The sequence below is a fragment of the Macaca nemestrina genome, chromosome X (genome assembly GCF_043159975.1).
Source record: "Macaca nemestrina isolate mMacNem1 chromosome X, mMacNem.hap1, whole genome shotgun sequence".
Classification (NCBI taxonomy): Eukaryota; Metazoa; Chordata; class Mammalia; order Primates; family Cercopithecidae; genus Macaca; species Macaca nemestrina.
This window is the reverse complement of record NC_092145.1, coordinates 83,310,293-83,326,844: the sequence shown is the minus strand read 5'-3', so window position 1 is coordinate 83,326,844 and position 16,552 is coordinate 83,310,293. Positions and strand designations below refer to the sequence as shown.

General features: G+C 41.6%; 1 protein-coding gene across 6 annotated transcripts in view; it reads left to right on the top strand.

Annotated features, from left to right (window-relative positions):
- LOC105476724 (TATA-box binding protein associated factor 1) overlaps positions 1 to 14,718 on the top strand; it is a 98,654-nt gene extending 83,936 nt beyond the window's left edge. For 4 of the 6 annotated variants that reach the window (XM_071088399.1, XM_071088398.1, XM_071088397.1 and 1 more), the window contains 7 exons: positions 2,984 to 3,051; positions 3,544 to 3,660; positions 6,998 to 7,123; positions 7,911 to 8,012; positions 8,309 to 8,465; positions 9,396 to 9,573; positions 12,513 to 14,718. In XM_071088399.1, the coding sequence (XP_070944500.1) occupies positions 2,984 to 3,051; positions 3,544 to 3,660; positions 6,998 to 7,123; positions 7,911 to 8,012; positions 8,309 to 8,465; positions 9,396 to 9,573; positions 12,513 to 12,735 (971 nt within the window). In that variant the 3' untranslated portion in view covers positions 12,736 to 14,718. The remainder of the gene's footprint in view (positions 1 to 2,983; positions 3,052 to 3,543; positions 3,661 to 6,997; positions 7,124 to 7,910; positions 8,013 to 8,308; positions 8,466 to 9,395; positions 9,574 to 12,512) is intronic. The other 2 variants (XM_071088401.1, XM_071088400.1) reach the window with 1 other exon arrangement.
- Positions 14,719 to 16,552: the final 1,834 nt, after the last annotated feature.

Sequence of the window (16,552 nt, the reverse complement as noted above, 5' to 3'; positions counted from 1 at the left end):
GATTTCACCATGTTAGCCAAGCTGGTCTCGAACTCCTGGCCTCAGGTGATCCGCCTGCCTCGGCTTCCCATAGTGCTGGGATTATAGGCGTGAGCCACCGTGCCTGGCCAGCACATGTTCTTTATCCATGTATTTATTGATGGACACCTAGGTTGATTCCATATTTGGCTCTTGTGAATAGTGCTGCAGTAAACATGCGGGTGCAGATATTTTTTCATTATGCTGATTTCCCTTCTTTTGGATAGATACCCAGCAGTGGTAGTGCTGGAGCATCCTGTGATAATCCAATTTTTAGTTTTTCGAGTAACCTCCATACTGTTTTCCATAATGGCTGCGTACTAGTATACCAACAGTGTGCGAGCATTCCCCTTTCTCCACATTTTCATCTTTGTAGTTTAGGTCTTAACATTTGTCTTTAATCCATTTTGAGTTGATTTCTATGTATGGTGAAAGATGGAGATCTAGTTTTATTCTTCTACATGTGGATAACCAGTTTTCCCAGCATCATTTATTAAAGAGACTGCCCTTTCCCCAAATGTGTGTTCTTGTTGCCTTTGTTGAAAATTATTATTTGGCTGTGTTTGGATTTGTATCTGTGTTTTCTATTCTGTGCCATTGGTTTGTGTGTCTGTTTTATGTCAGTACCATGCCGTTTTGGTTCCTATAGCTTTGTAGTATAATTTGAAGTCCACATGGGGTGTGTGTGTGTGTGTGTGTGTGTGTGTGTACATATGTATATATATATATATATATATTTTTTTTTTTTTTTTTTTTTTTTTGAGGCCGTCTCACTCTGTCGCCTAGGCTGGAGTGCAGTGGTATGATCTTGCCTCACTGCAACCTCTGCCTCCCGGGTTCAAGTAATTCTCATGCCTCAGTCACCCGAGTAGCTGGGATTACAGGCATGTACCACCATGCCCAGCTAATTTTTGTATTATTAGTAGAGACAGGATTTTGCCATGCTGGCCAGGCTGGTCTCAAACTCCTGGCCTCAAGTAATCTCCCCACCTCGGCCTCCCAAAGTGCTGAGATTACAGACTTGAGCCACCATGCCTGGCCTGTGGTATATTTTTTATCCTTTATATCCTGATAAAACAGTAGGTTTAATTTAGGGATCACCTCTTATGAAGGCTTTCTTAATTCCTCTTCCCCTCTTACCTCCAGGAATCAGCCACTTCCTTCTTTGTGCCACTGTTTTTCCATTGCGTTGTGTTGCCCTATTTGTTTACAGTCTATCTCACTGTACTAGACTATAAACTTCTTGAGGATATGACCTATATCTCACTCATTTCTATCATCTCCAATGCCTGGCACACAAGAAGTATTAAGAAAATGTCTTATGAATAAATAAGTGAATGATCAGTATATTAAAAGAACATTTTGAGCACTTAAGGCAGGGATTGAAAACTCAAATGCCTTCAGGGTCTAGGCATAAGATAAGCAGACCTGGGAAGGACTATGATAACTTGGAGAACACATGCTTTATCTAAAACGAACAGCTGCTACTCAGCCCCAGCCCATTGGTGCCTTGCAGGAATGCTGACCCTGTCTTGGCCACATCTTTACATTTTCTAAAAGAAGCCAGACAATTTAGGTTTTTATGTGAAATCTCCCACTGTTAAATGTTATCAACTAAGTTTTTTTCAAAAAGCCTTTTATTGAAATATAACTTTGATACAGAAAAGTGTTTTATGTATTGTGGGTGTATAGCTCAATCCATTTTTACAAACTGAACTAATTTTTTATGTGAGCCAAACAAAGCTATAAGCCACCAGTTTGCAACTTGTAACTAAGGCCATATGGGGACCCATATAGTTAAGAATCATCTTGTAGGTAAAAGTGTCTTAAGGAGACACATCAGCAAGATGCAATGTATGGACCTTTTTTGGGTTATGATTCAAAGAAAATGTAAAAGAGTGTTTATAAAGTAATTTGGGAAATTTGAATCTTGGCTGGCTATTTGATAATATTAAAGAATTATTGTTAATTATTTTAGATGTGATATAGTTGGTTTATTTTTAGAGCAACTTTAGTTCATGGCAAAATTGAGCAGAAGTTACAGAGTTCCCATATACTCCCTGCCCTCACATACATACAGCCTACCCAGTTATCAACATCTTGCACCATGCTGGGCATTGTGGTTCACGCCTGTAATCCCAGCACTTTGGGAGGCCAGGAGTTCAAGACCAGCCTGTGCAACATAATGAGACCCCCCCCCATCTCTACAAACAAACAAAAATGGGCGTGGTGGCGCATGCTTGCACCCAGGAGTTCAAGGCTGCAGTGAGCCGTGATCATATCGCTGCATTCCAGCCTGGGTGACGGAGCGAAACTCTGTCTCAAAACAAAAACAACATCCTGCACCAGAGTGTTATATTAATTGTGTTAGTTGATGAACCTACATTGACATATCATTATCACCCGCAAGTCCATGGTTCATTCTTGGTGGTGGTATACGTTGTATGGGTTTTGAGAAATGTATAATGACATGTATCCACCTTTATACCAATAATTGTTTATTAAAAGCAGCCTTATGCTGGGCACAGTGGCTCATGCCTATAATCCCAGCACTTTGGGAGGCTGAGGGGGGTGGATCACTTAAGGCCAGGAGTTCAAGAGCAGCCTGGCCAACATGGTGAAACCTAGCAACACATACTGAAAAATTTTTAAAGGAAAATTGTTACGATGCTGGAATTTGCTTTAGAACAATTTGAGAAGAGTCTGAAAATTGAAGTAAATGAAACAAGATTGGCTGTGTGTTAATCATTGAAGCTGGCTAGTGAGTACATGGGAGTTCATTATGTTAGTGTTGTTTTGCATATGTTTGAAATTTTCTGCCTCTGAAAGTAGAACAAGAGTCCAAGTTAAAGCTGAGGAATGATTTTTCTAGGTCTAGGATAATGGGACACACTGCTGATGACAGAATGTAAAAATTCTGGAACAAGTCTGCAAAGATAATGGCACTTTCTTATTTTATTTATAGGACCTGAGAGTCAGTATACTAAGACTGCCCAGGAGATTGTGAACGTCTGTTACCAGACATTGACTGAGGTAGGTGGTAAAGATGGAGGTCCCAAGCCTGGGCAACATAGGGAGACCCCATCTCTACAAAAAATATTTAAAAATTAGTGGGGTGTGGTGGTAAACGCATGTGGTCCCAGCTACTCATTTGAGGTAGGAGAATCATTTGAGCCCGGGAGGTCAAGGCTGCAGTGAGTCATGATCATATCTCTGCATTCCAGCCTGGGCAACAGCAAGACTCTGTCTCAAAAAATAAAAGAGATCCCCTTGGGATATAGCTTTTTGAAATCCTGTTCCCTTGAATGAGGAGCCTTCCCTGATTATCCTATTTTAAAATGTAGTATTCCCTGCCCCCCAACTCCACATCCCCTATTTCCTTCCCTGCTTGATTTATTTTTGTTATCTGTGTCCTGCCACTAGAACATAAGCTTCATGAAGATAGATATTTTTGTCTTTTGTGTACTTTTGTATCCCCAGTAATTAAAATACATGTTGAATGAATTTATTTCCTTTATTTCTCAGTATGATGAGCATTTGACTCAACTTGAGAAGGATATCTGTACAGCTAAAGAAGCAGCTTTGGAGGAAGCAGAATTAGAAAGCCTGGACCCAATGACCCCAGGGCCCTACACACCTCAGGTGAGTCTGAGGACTAAGTACTTCCTTGTATAGTTTTCTTATTGGTTTGGGAAATTGGGAGCGTGTTAACAAATCCGTTTACTGAGATACCATTCTTCTCTGTCCTTCCTCTTCATATGCCTTTCGTGTGCTTTCTTGTCTTCTCAAAGGCTAAGGTGAGTGAGGGCCATGGGTCTTGGTGGCCTTGAATCCAGATGAGGCAGCTGTGGGATGAATGAGTGGGGTGGGGCCTTAGTTGTTTAGGCAATGTTTGGGAATACCAAATTCCTGACCCAGCCATCCTCTGGGTCTCGGGAATTTTCTTGTCCATGAATTTTGGGACTCTAGAACATCCCTGGAGTGTAGACTTCTCAGTTACAGACATGGGCCATATTGTTCCTGTGCCTTACAGACACTTGATTACTCATTCCCTCAGAGGTATCTCAGTGTAGCTCAGAAGTCACTCATTTTCCTGGATTGACTCCTAGTAAATGAAGAAAGGTAGTACTAATAATGTTCTTAAATGTTTGTGTCAAAAGAATTAGAGAGAAAGATAATTAAGAAATTTTTAGTCTTCCTGGTCTAACTGGATCCTTGAAATACAGTAAGAGTGTATTTCCTCTCTACTGTACTCTTAGAGGGTTGGCATATTTGAAGAATAGGACTTAACAAAACATCACTGGTGCTTGGTTTCTGTATTGGAGGCACTATGGTAGGGCGGAAAGTACATAAGATTTGACATAAAACAGGCCTGGGTTTGAGTCTTAGTTCTCCTGTTGTCTAGCTTTGTAATCTTGGAAAGTTAACCTCTCTCACTTAGTTTCCTTTTCTCTGAAATCTTTTCAAGATTGTTGTAAACATTAAATGAATTAATTTAATTTGCCTGATACATCTTTATCTGTTCTCTGAGACCCTTTCAAATTTAATCAAGTATTTTAATGCAGAACTCTGCCAATTCCCACAGGAAAATTTTTTTTTTTCATTCTATCCAGGTTTCCCTCTGAACTGATAATGCAACTTATGTGACCTCTGTTGGATTATTGCTATCTCTGTATCTCGTTCATGCACTATCCCTATCTATCTTTTACTCTCTCTTTCATCTCACAACCTAGGTTACTGAGGGGCCAGGTATAAAAGAACCCTCAGATACTCCTTCAAGGTCCAGAACAAGGAAAGGCTCTTGGAGTGTGTGGGCAGATTGGGTCAAGGGTTCTTGGGTGAGTGATGTTGCCCCAGGAAGGCCCTATTTGCTAATAGGCCCACAGCTTCCACAAGGTACTTTCTGGTAAGTTAAAGCCTGGGTGTTAGCCATCATTCCCCAGGAGAGTCTAGCCATTGAATGACACATGGTTTGCTCATTTCTAGGACAGTCTAAGCCTAGTCCTTTGGTGAGTCAAAGCCTTGGACCCCGAAGTCACCTTCCTTTCTTCGCTACGTCTCCCAGGCTACTTCAAATGGCTAAGGAAAACCTGTCAACTATTCTCTCTCTTGAACATTAGCTGTTGTTTAGTGCAGTTAGAGGGTTTCCTATGAAGAGTAGGATTAGATAGTACTGCTTCATTATTCCAGTTCACCTTGTCATCATTCCCTTCACTCAAACAGTTTAAGATAGTAACCAACTCATTATCTCTTAACCTGAGGAAGGTGTACATGAGTGACTGTCCTTACACATTACTACTCTCAAACTCAAATGTTATTAGAGTATGTTTGCAAAAGTGTAACCTGCCTTAATACAATTTTGGTTGTAAGAAGCATGACAGTAATCATACCTTTCAACTTCTAAATGGTGGTGGTCAATAATGTATTTTCTTTTTTTTTTTTTCCTGAAACGGAGTTTCGTTCTTGTCACCCAGGCTGGAGTGCAATGGCGCAATCTTGGCTCACTGCAACCTCCACCTCCCGGGTTCAAGCGATTCTCCTGCCTCAGCCTCCCGATTAACTGGTTTTACAGGCATGGGCCACCATGCCTGGCTAATTTTGTATTTTTGGTAGAGACAGGGTTTCTCCATGTTGGTCAGGCTGGTCTTGAACTCCCGACCTCAGGCCCGTCTTGACCTCCCAAAGTGCTGGGATTACAGGCGTGAGCCATGCGCCCAGCCCAATGATGTATTTTCACTCAACTATTTCCACCTAACTTGCATTGCATCATCTGTTCAGCTTAACACTTTATCTAAAACTGTTGACTTTGCAGTTTTCTACACTGTGCTGTAGGGTTTTGCAGAAATTTCATCCCCTTATTTTTCCCTCCTTCTGTTCCACACTGATTTACCTGCTCTGTAATGCTTTGAATTTTGTTTTGCCTCTATTTCACCAAAACCCTCTTCAGAATCAGTCTTGTTTCCTTTTTTCAAGAAACACAATGTAACACATATATGGGTTTTCTGTTGATAAAAGTAACATGTTCGTTAGAGAAAATTGAAAAATTAAAACAAGAAATAAGTTACCTGTAATCACTTCCACCACTCAGAAGCAACATCAACCAGTGTGAATATTTTTATTTTTCATATCTGTGGTGTATGTATTTGTGTTTATATAAACACTTTTAAAATGAAATTGATCGATATGGTTTTGTGTCTTACTCTTTTCACTTTATATTGTGAGCACTTTATCTAGTCCTTCTTGCCCTCCTGTCACTGAATAGTCTATTTGCTAAATCCCTGTTCTTTCCAGGGAAGAAAACAGGGAAGGGATCTATAATTTATTGAGTATTGGATAAGGAACTTACACATCTCTTAATTCTCACAACAACCCTGTGAGGTAGACATTATCATCCATGTTTTATACTTGAGTTAATCAAGGTTTAGAGATGTTACGTAATTTGTTACTCACTAGCAAGTGTTGGAGCCAGGACTCAAACCCAGGACATTTTACTCCAAAGCCTGTGATTTTTCACCATGCCATTTTGCTTCGTGGCATCCTCTGATGGGCTCATAAACTATCAAAGCATTCTATGCTCTTGTTGGAATTGAAATTCCTTTATCCCATTTTCTCTTAGATGTCTCCAGATCAAGCAATCAAAATAGCACTGATACTAAGCCTTGGGCCTAAAAACCAAAAGACAAGGCTTAGAAAAAACTAAGTTATTGACCAGAAAGGCTGTTAGGGCATAAAACTGTCCCATAGCTTTGGTGCATTTCTGCTTCAGGCTTCTGATTACATGCATCAGGCACCTGTCTACTAGAATAGGCAACATTTGTAAGAGTCCCAAAAACTTGTCTGTAAAGCTGTGTCAGACTGTTTCTCTTTAACTGAATTGCTCTGCATGATCTTTTTCTCCAGTAAATGCTTTAAAGGGGAGTTATCTGTATTTATTTTCCCTTTCCTAGATAGAAGCTAAGTTGTATGTTTTGTGCCACAGCCTCCTGATTTGTATGATACCAACACATCCCTCAGTATGTCTCGAGATGCCTCTGTATTTCAAGATGAGAGCAATATGTCTGTCTTGGATATTCCCACTGCCACTCCAGAAAAGCAAGTAACACAGGTAGGATGTTGTTTTTCTTTTTATAAGATTGGTATTATGCCTGCAGGTGGGGCTAGGGGAATGGTGATGGTGATATGTGACATATGTCAAGAATGACTGGGCCCTTTGGCCCTGGGAATGAAAGCTTACAAATGGGATTTCAAGTTGGGATGGCGTCAGGTCGTGTGACCGGAGTTATCTTCTGTCTGTCCCCATGGGCAGAGTCAGGCACAGCAGAACTTCAGGGAAGGCACAAGTATGAAAAAAGGGTATGAAGCATCAGAGTAGCCTGACAGGTGACTAGAACGGCCAGCTGCACTCAGACAGTTCAGAATAATTGGCCTACTTTATGTGTATTATAATTTAAATTAAAATTATTTATAAAATTAAATTTTAAAAATTGGCCTTTTCTAGAGGTATCAGAAGATACAGTCTGAAGCCAGAAATTCTACAGCTATTCTCAGTCAGGGTTCCACTGGAAAGTGTAAAAACCCAGGAAGGTTTTTCTATCCCAAAGAGTTCAACACAAGCTCTAAGGAAAAGTTTGGGTTAGAAAGAAAGAGTCTCTTTGTAATGATACAGTAAGAGTAGACTAAGGGCCTTTCCTGTTCTTTGGGTTTTTTACTCTGGCTATGATTTCCAAAGAATGGGGGAAAATGCGCATGCCTTGAGCGGTCTAAACAGCCCCCACTAGCAGTGGGGTTGGCTGGGATATCAGGGAGGAGCATTCATCCTGGGTGAGAGCCCTTGGTTAACTCCTCCTACAGGCACGTCCCTCAATGATGTGCTATTTGTGTTCCTTACTCAGATGCGCCAGGGCCGAGGTAGGCTGGGCGAGGAAGACTCTGATGTAGATATTGAAGGGTATGATGATGAGGAGGAGGATGGGAAACCTAAGACTCCAGCCCCAGTGAGTATGCTTACAGAAAGCTTATGGTTACGTTATACCCTTATATGATAGGAGCCCCATCAGTACAGGGCAGGCCAAATCCTAAGGTGATATCAGGGGGTCTCCTTAGTGAGCCCCAATCCGAATTTAATCCTTGGGACCAACTAAACAATCTATCCACCAAAAATACTTAACTTCTTGTGAGGCAGCAAGTGGAGGGATGGGCAGGGTGGGGAGGGGGGTTGTGTCTGGTGGTGGCTTCTGGTCTCTTACGTGGTCAGTTGATAGGACTTTGACCCCCAACTGGTCTCATTCAGGAAGGTGAAGATGGAGATGGTGATCTTGCAGATGAAGAGGAAGGAACTGTACAACAGCCTCAAGCCAGTGTCCTGTATGAGGATTTGCTTATGTCTGAAGGAGAAGATGATGAGGAAGATGCTGGGAGTGATGAAGAAGGAGACAATCCATTCTCTGGTAGGCCTCGACCATTGCTTCTATTCCTTTATAACTCACTATAGCACCCTCAGGACTGGACTGGATAGGCGCTCTTGGCCACATATGCTTTTATTGGAAGCTGCCTCTCTTATTGAATTCCTATTAATAGAACTGAGAGTACTGAGCACTCACGCATAGGATGATCATATTCATTAGCAGGAGGTACAAAATACGACAGTGGAAAAGACAGTGTCTAAGTAAGAGCTTTGATTTGGATACTTGTCAAAGGCTGGGCACAGTGGCTCATGCCTGTAATCCCAGCACTTTGGGAAGCCAAGGTAGGAGGAATACTTGAGACCAGGAGTTTGAGACCAGCCTAGGCAACATAGCAATACCCTGTCTCTACAAGAGGTAAATAAATAAAAATTAGCTGGGTGTGGTGGCAAGTGCCTGTAGTCCCAGTTACTCAGGAGGCTGAGGCAGGAGGGTCGCTTGAGTGCAGGACTTTAAGGCTGCAGTGAGCCATGATCATAACCATTGCACTACAGCCTAGGCAACATAGTGAGACTGTCTCCAAAGAAAAAGAAAAAAAGATGAGAACAGAATAATAAAGTGTTATATGTGGCAACAGGGAAGGAAAATTAAGAAAAATCCTGTTTGGGGGACTAATGTTTTGTGGATTAATGGCAATGGCCAAGGAAAAGTATGGGAGTAGATGGTAGAAAAAACATAGATAGGTTGGCATGAGATGGAAAAGGAAATTGTTATTTGGATTCAGATTCTAAACTACAAACCTTGCTACTACTATTGACCCTAGGCAGTTATAAGAAAGGCATCTGAGGAGAGGAGTATAGGCAAGATGCCTGTGTAGATGTGTGAGTGTTACTAGTTTGGGAAGATCAAGCCAAAGATCAAGTTAAATCTGTCAGGCTTAACTCTTGATGAACCAGAATCTGTCTCTTTTTACAGCTATCCAGCTGAGTGAAAGTGGAAGTGACTCTGATGTGGGATCTGGTGGAATAAGACCCAAACAACCCCGCATGCTTCAGGAGAACACAAGGATGGACATGGAAAATGAAGAAAGCATGATGTCCTATGAGGGAGACGGTGGGGAGGCTTCCCATGGTTTGGAGGATAGCAACATCAGGTAATCGGCAGCAACATGCTACAGGGCTGTGGCATCAGTGCCTAGCTATGATGTCGAGGGGCCCAGCATCAGATTACTTTTCATCCATCAAACATTTCCTGGGCACCTACTAGGGCCAGGCACTGTGCTAGGTCCTGGGGATACACAGAGGAGCAAAACATACCCTGCCCTTGAGGAGCTCACAGCCTAGTGGAAGAGACCGACACAAACAAATCATTATAAATACAATGTGATAAGTGCTATAGCATAAGTAAGACAAAGTGCCAAGGCACCACTGAGAAGGGAGTGTCTCACTCTGCTTGGAGTTATCAGGGAAAGTTTCACAGACAAGGGAACATTTGAATTGGGCCTTAAAAAATTAATAGGAGTTTAGTAAGTAGGTAGTATGGCAGGGGGTGGGGAGATCTTTATAGGTGGAACAGTGTGTTCCAGAGCAAATGGAATTTGTTGGGGAGTTGAGGCTCCAGAAGTGTAGCAAGGGGAATTATATTGTGAAGGACTTTACAAGGCATGCTAAGACATTTGGACCTTAACCTGTGGGTAATAGGAGTCATCAGTTTAAGGAAAAGGAAGTGACATCAAATTTGTATAACTTAGGACAATGTGGGACAGATGATGATATCAACAGGGACTTGTCAGGAGTGGGGAAAATAAAGGGACATAAAGAGGTAAGAGGTTAGATGAATAATGAATGGAGATGTCTCTGGTAAAGAGGAAGAATACGTGTTAGATGGGGCAGGAAAGGAGGAAAAAATGGATTTGGATTTGGCTTTGGACATGTTGGATTTAATGTACCTATGATACATCTAACCAGCAAGCAGCTAATATGCAAATAACATTGTAAATAAATTTTTTTATTTCAGCAAATATTTATCATAAGTACAAAAACAAACTAAGATATGGTCCCTTCCTTCAAGGAGATGAGTCTAGTAGGAAACCTAAAACAGGCAATCACAGTGTAATATGAAAAGTGCTATGCTAGGCAACCACAGGGTTCTTCTAGAACCTGGGTAGAGGTGGGGAGGGAGGAGAGCTGGCTAGAGAAGGAAATTGAGCCAAATATGAATAGGAATTAGCTAAACGAATGAGAAAGCAATGGGCATTCCAGAGACTAGGAAGAGCCTATATGAAGACACAGGCATGAAACACTTTTAGAGACCACACGTAGCTCAGTGTGACTGAAGATTTTTTGATTGATCCATGTAAGATCTATAATTCATGTGATAGAAATGATTTAAAGAGGTAGGTAAATACCAAATCATGAAGGGCCTGAAAGTTCTGGGCAGTCATTGAATGAGAATAGTATGACCAGATTTACATTTTAGAAAGATTGTCCTGTGCCCCAAAAGAAAAATGGGCAAAGGCATGAACTAATTTAGAAAAGAAATGTAAATGACCAATATATCATATGAAAAAATAACTTCCAGCCGGGCGCGGTGGCTCATGCCTATAATCCCAGCACTTTGGGAGGCCGAGGCAGGCGGATCACAAGGTCAAGAGATCGAGACCATCCTGGCCAACGTGATGAAACCTTCTCTCTACTAAAAATACAAAAATTAGCTGAACCTGGTCACACCTGTAGTCCCAGCTACTGGGGAGGCTGAGGCAGGAGAATCGCTTGAACCCAGGAGGCAGAGGTTGCAGTGAGCCGAGATCGTGCCACTGTACTCTAGCCTGGTGACAGAGCGAGACTCAGTCTCAAAATAATAATAATAATAACTCCCCTAATAAAGAAATGCAGTAAAACCACGAAGTGCAATTTTTTACCTATCATATTGGTGATTAAAATGAATGATAATGCCTAGTGTTTGGAAAGATTATGAGGAAAAAGACATTCTCAAACTACTGGTGGTAATGTTGATTGATAAAAATGGGGTGGTTTGGAGAGAGGCTTAGCAATTTATCATCATAAATAAAAACATTTAAAAATGTGCATCCCCTTTGGCCCAAAAAATCCACATCTAGGAAATTATTTTGTGGGAATAATTAACACACCATCAAGATGTTTGTGTAAGGATGTTTTATGACAGCATTGTTCCTAATAGTGGAATAATTGGAGACAGCTTCAATGTCCTAGTGAGAGACTGTTAAGTCATGTTACAGCCATATGGCAGAATACCATGTAGCTATTAAAATTATGCTATAGATGTATGTTTATTGACACGGGAAGATGTTCGTTATAATCATTGGTGAAGAAGGCAGATTCCTGGAGAGTATGTAGAGTATCGCAATTTTGTAAATTAAACAAAAATGTTTAAGCATCTAAAGTGCACAGAAAATTTTGGTAATATACCAAAAGATTATCTCGGATGATGGAGTTATTGATGATTTTTAAAAAATTTTTTCTGGTGTATGTTCTAATTTTTTTAACCAGTGAACGTGCATTACTTGTGTGATTTTTTTTTTTTCAAGTAAAATTAAGAATAAACAAACAAACAAAAAAATAAAGAGCACTCTGGCAGAAGTGTGAAGAAGTAATTGGAGGAGAGCAAGACTGGAGACATGACGACTTACTTCAGTAGTGCAGGCCAGAGATAACAAAGGACTAAGCCAAGGCAGGCAGAGTAGGGATGGAAAGGAGGGGATAGAGACAAGATATATTGAAGAGAGAATCTTCAGGACTATTGACTAATTGGATACTGTAAGTGGTAGATGAAACCATGAGGCTGTCAGAGCATTTATGGTCATGTAAGATGGCAGTGTGTTGTTCAGGTGTAAGGGAGTTTCTTCCATTCAGGTTCTTGTGTATATGAAGTTGGCAAGTTGATGTTTTTGAACAGGATCATTTTTCTCTCAGGGGCATATAGAATAGTTCAGAACCAGTCACTTTAGTGTCCAGGGGAGGTGAGATGGGCTTATCCTTTGGTGGCACTGAGAATGGGAATGGTCAGCTAGAGGATGGTGTCCGAGCTTGAGAGATGACATGTTTCTCTTCTCAGTTATGGGAGCTATGAGGAGCCTGATCCCAAGTCGAACACCCAAGACACAAGCTTCAGCAGCATCGGTGGGTATGAGGTATCAGAGGAGGAAGAAGATGAGGAGGAGGAAGAGCAGCGCTCTGGGCCGAGCGTACTAAGCCAGGTCCACCTGTCAGAGGACGAGGAGGACAGTGAGGATTTCCACTCCATTGCTGGGGACAGTGACTTGGACTCTGATGAATGAGGCTTCCTTTGGGCCTCCTTGGTCAGCCTTCCCTGTTCTCCAGCCTAGGTGGTTCACCTTTCCCCAATTTGTTCATATTTGTACAGTATCTGATCCTGAAATCATGAAATTAACTAACACCTTAGCCTTTTTAAAAGTAGTAAGTAAATGATAATAAATCACCTCTCCTAATCTTCCTGGGGCAGTGTCACCCTTTGATTTAAAACAAAGCAACCCCCTTTCCCCTACCACTACCAAAAAGAGCAAGCTCATTTTCCCGTGTCCTCCTTTAACTCCATGTATTGCTTTTGGTATAATTTTTCCCTGGGGAAGGAGGGGAAATTATGAAAGAACTAGTAACTTTATGTCCTCTTGATGTATTAGGAAATTTCCGGCCGGGCGTGGTGGCTCACACCTGTAATCTCAGCACTCTGGGAGGCCGAGGCAGGCGGATCACCTGAGGTCAGAAGTTCGAGACCAGCTTGGCCAACATGGCGAAACCTCATCTCTACTAAAAATACAAAAATTAGCCAGGCGTGGTGGCGGGCACCTGTAATCCCAGCTACTTGGGAGGCTGAGGCAGGAGAATCGCTTGAACCCGGGAGGCAGAGTTTGCAGTGAGTGGAGATCCCACCACTGCACTCCAGCCTGGGCGAAAGAGTGAGATTCCATCTCAAAAAAAAAAGAAAAAAGAAAAAAAAAGAAAATTTCCAAGCATGGTATCATCTCAGTTTTCTAATTTACAGGCTGGAACAGATGAAAGCCCTCCTGCTGGGACAGAGAATTGGGTTCTAGTGGACTCTGTGCTACACTTAAACCTATGAGACAAACCGCCCATTATTTTATTTATTTAATTATGCAATGCCTAGTTCCTAAATGGATTTGAGGCAAATTACCGTAAATTTTGAAACAGCCTGTATGTCAGAAATGATAATGTTGCCACCTAAATGTTTTCTGTCCCTCCCCCCCAGGGGAAATGGTAGGAAAATGGTAAGTTTCTTAGGACAAAGACTGTGTCTTCTGTTTCTTTTCATGCTTAGGATATGGTTCTGTGCATAGTAGGTACTCAGTAAATGTTCCTAGAATCATAAAGTCCTCAACAGATATGTTACTGAGCATCTGCTTTTCATGATAAGCACTCTATCAGATCCTTGGGATGCAAAGGTAAATAAGACAAATCCCTTTTACCCAAAGAGCTCACCATCAAGTTGGGGGAGGGGAAGTGGAATTCAAAACATGTTAATAAATCATCATAGTACTGTGAGATAAGTGCAATTAAGAAGCTAGTTATAAAGTATAGGGGAAATAGAGGAGTAATCATGTCTGAAAAGTCAGGGAAGTCTTCCTAGAGGTAATTTTTAAGCTGATTGTTTTAGAATTAGTAGAAGCTTGCCAGATGGAAAAGTCCAGGCAAAGTGTAACATGAATGGGAAGGGCCACAGTCTAGAAATGGCAGAGTGTGTTCCTAGTTTGTTTGTTTGTTTGTTTGTACCTGCCTTGTTCCAGGAAGGATTTAAGGTAGTTCATATTCCAGTCCTTTAATGCTGGAATGGCTAGAGATGAGACTGAAAGATGGGCAGGAAGTATATCATCACAAGCTTTGTGTTTGATGTTAATATGTATGATTTTTATATTATGGGAAATAAGCTCTTAAAGGAGTGATATAATCAGGTTTGTGTTTTAGAAATCTGTGTAATGAATGAATGAAGAAAGAAATTGAAGAATCATGTAACAGATATATGTGATCCCATTTTTTGTAAAAGACAGAACCATGTGTGTTTATTTATATGTGTTTATATATATACTTGTGTATGCAAAGGTAAAAGTCTGAAAGGATATATGCTAACTGTTCACAATGATGACCCCCAGGAATGGGATTGGAGGGGAGGGGGCTTCTGTGTTTGTTATGTATGCTGGGTGGGATATTGTGCTTTTATTTCTGTATTGTTTGAATTTTTTTACAAGTGTGTATTATTTTTGTAATAAAATTTTAAAAAAATTCCAGCAGTAGTGTGGAGAATGGTTTGGATGGATCTAGTTCAAGTAAGAGAGAATGGAGCCCAAACTGGTGCTATGGCATTGGAATATGGAGGAAGGGGATGGATTTGAGAGATCTTCAGGGAGTAGGACTTGGCATTTGGGGGTAGAGAAGGAGGAATGGAAGGTGGCTTCCAGAATTTTGGTTGGGAGGATTGGGGTATTCGTTGGTTCATTTCAACATTTATCATGCCACCTTTTTTTGTTTTGTTTTTTTTAGATGGAGTCTCCCTCTGTTGCCCAGGCTGGAATGCAGTGGTGTGATCTCGGCTCACTGCAGCCTCCACCTCCTGGGTTCGAAGCGATTTTCTTGCTTCAGCCTCCTGAGTAACTGGGATTACAGGCACGCATCACCACACCAGGCTAATTTTTGTAGGCTGGAGTGCAGTGGTGCAATCTCAGCTCACTGCAACCTCCGCCTCCCGGGTTCAAGCGATTCTTGTGCCTCAGCCTCCTCAGTAGCTGGGATTACAGATGCCTGCCACCATGCCCAGCTAATTTTTGTATTTTTAGTAGAGACAGAGTTTCGCCATGTTGGCCAGGCTGGTTTTGAACTCCTGACCTCAGGGGATCCGCCTGCCTCGGCCTCTCAAAGTGCTGGGATTACAGGTGTGAGCCACCGCACCCAGCCAAGATGGGGTTTTGCCATGTTGGCCAGGCTGGTCTAGAGCTCTTGACCTCAAGCAATCCACCTACCTTGCCCTCCCAAAGTGCTGGGATTACAGGCATGAGCCACTGTGCCTGGCCAAACCACCTGTTTTTATAAGCAGCCTGCCAGATGCTGATAGAGAAGTAAGATATACTCCCTGATTGCAAGGAACTTAAGGTCTAGAATGAGAGGTAGATATGTAAATAAAAAAGTTTAATAAAAAGTGATCATTGCAATAAATATTTACAAGAATCCGTGGTGAGAGGAAAAAGTTCTTGACTCTTTACGAAGTACGAACAAGAATGCTTCGCAGAGGAGACCCTTAAAAAAATCATGAAGAGTGGAAAGGAATTTACTAGATGGTCATAGGGGTGGGATGGGAGGGCATTCTAAGCAGAGGGAACAGAATGCTTAGGAGCATGAAGCAACATGTTCATAGAACTACATATAGTTATAGACGGCTGGAATGTAGGGAACCTATGTAGTATAGTGATCACAAGCTCAGGATGAAATGCTCATTTTAAAGCAATCACTCTGGCAGCAGTATGAAAATAGAGTGGAGAAGGGGTGATGCCAGATAAGAGATGCTGGAGACCTAAACTGACTAAGGCATTGACAGCAGGGATGGAATGAGTGGTATGTCTTGGTGACTGATTGGATAATGGAAAGTAAGGGAGTGGAACCTAGGTTTCTGATCTGGGTAACTGGATAAATGGTGATGCCATTTACTGAACAGGTTGAGAGTGGAAGGTAGGGGGAAACAGCTAAGCTTAGTTTTGAAGCATGTAAGTTTGAAGTATGGTATGTATAAAGTTTAGGATTTGTACAATCTTGGAAGTAGGTGAGATCACCCAGGAAATGTGTAGAGTAGAAGAGTACAGAGGATAGACTCCTGGCGAAGACCAGTATTTAGGGGTGGTGAGAAATAGAAAACCTGAAGAGTAGTATTTCTCAAGCCAAGGAAGGGATTTAAGGAAGAGAAAAAGACAACATATTTACCACAGAAAAGTAAAGTCAGACCCAAGAGAGAGCATTTGGATTTGGCAACTAGCAGGTCCCTGGTCACCTGAGCGATCAAAAGCAGTTTTAACAGAGTGGTGAGATTGTAATCTCACCAGCAGTGGAGCAAGGAACAAATGGGAGATGAGGAAG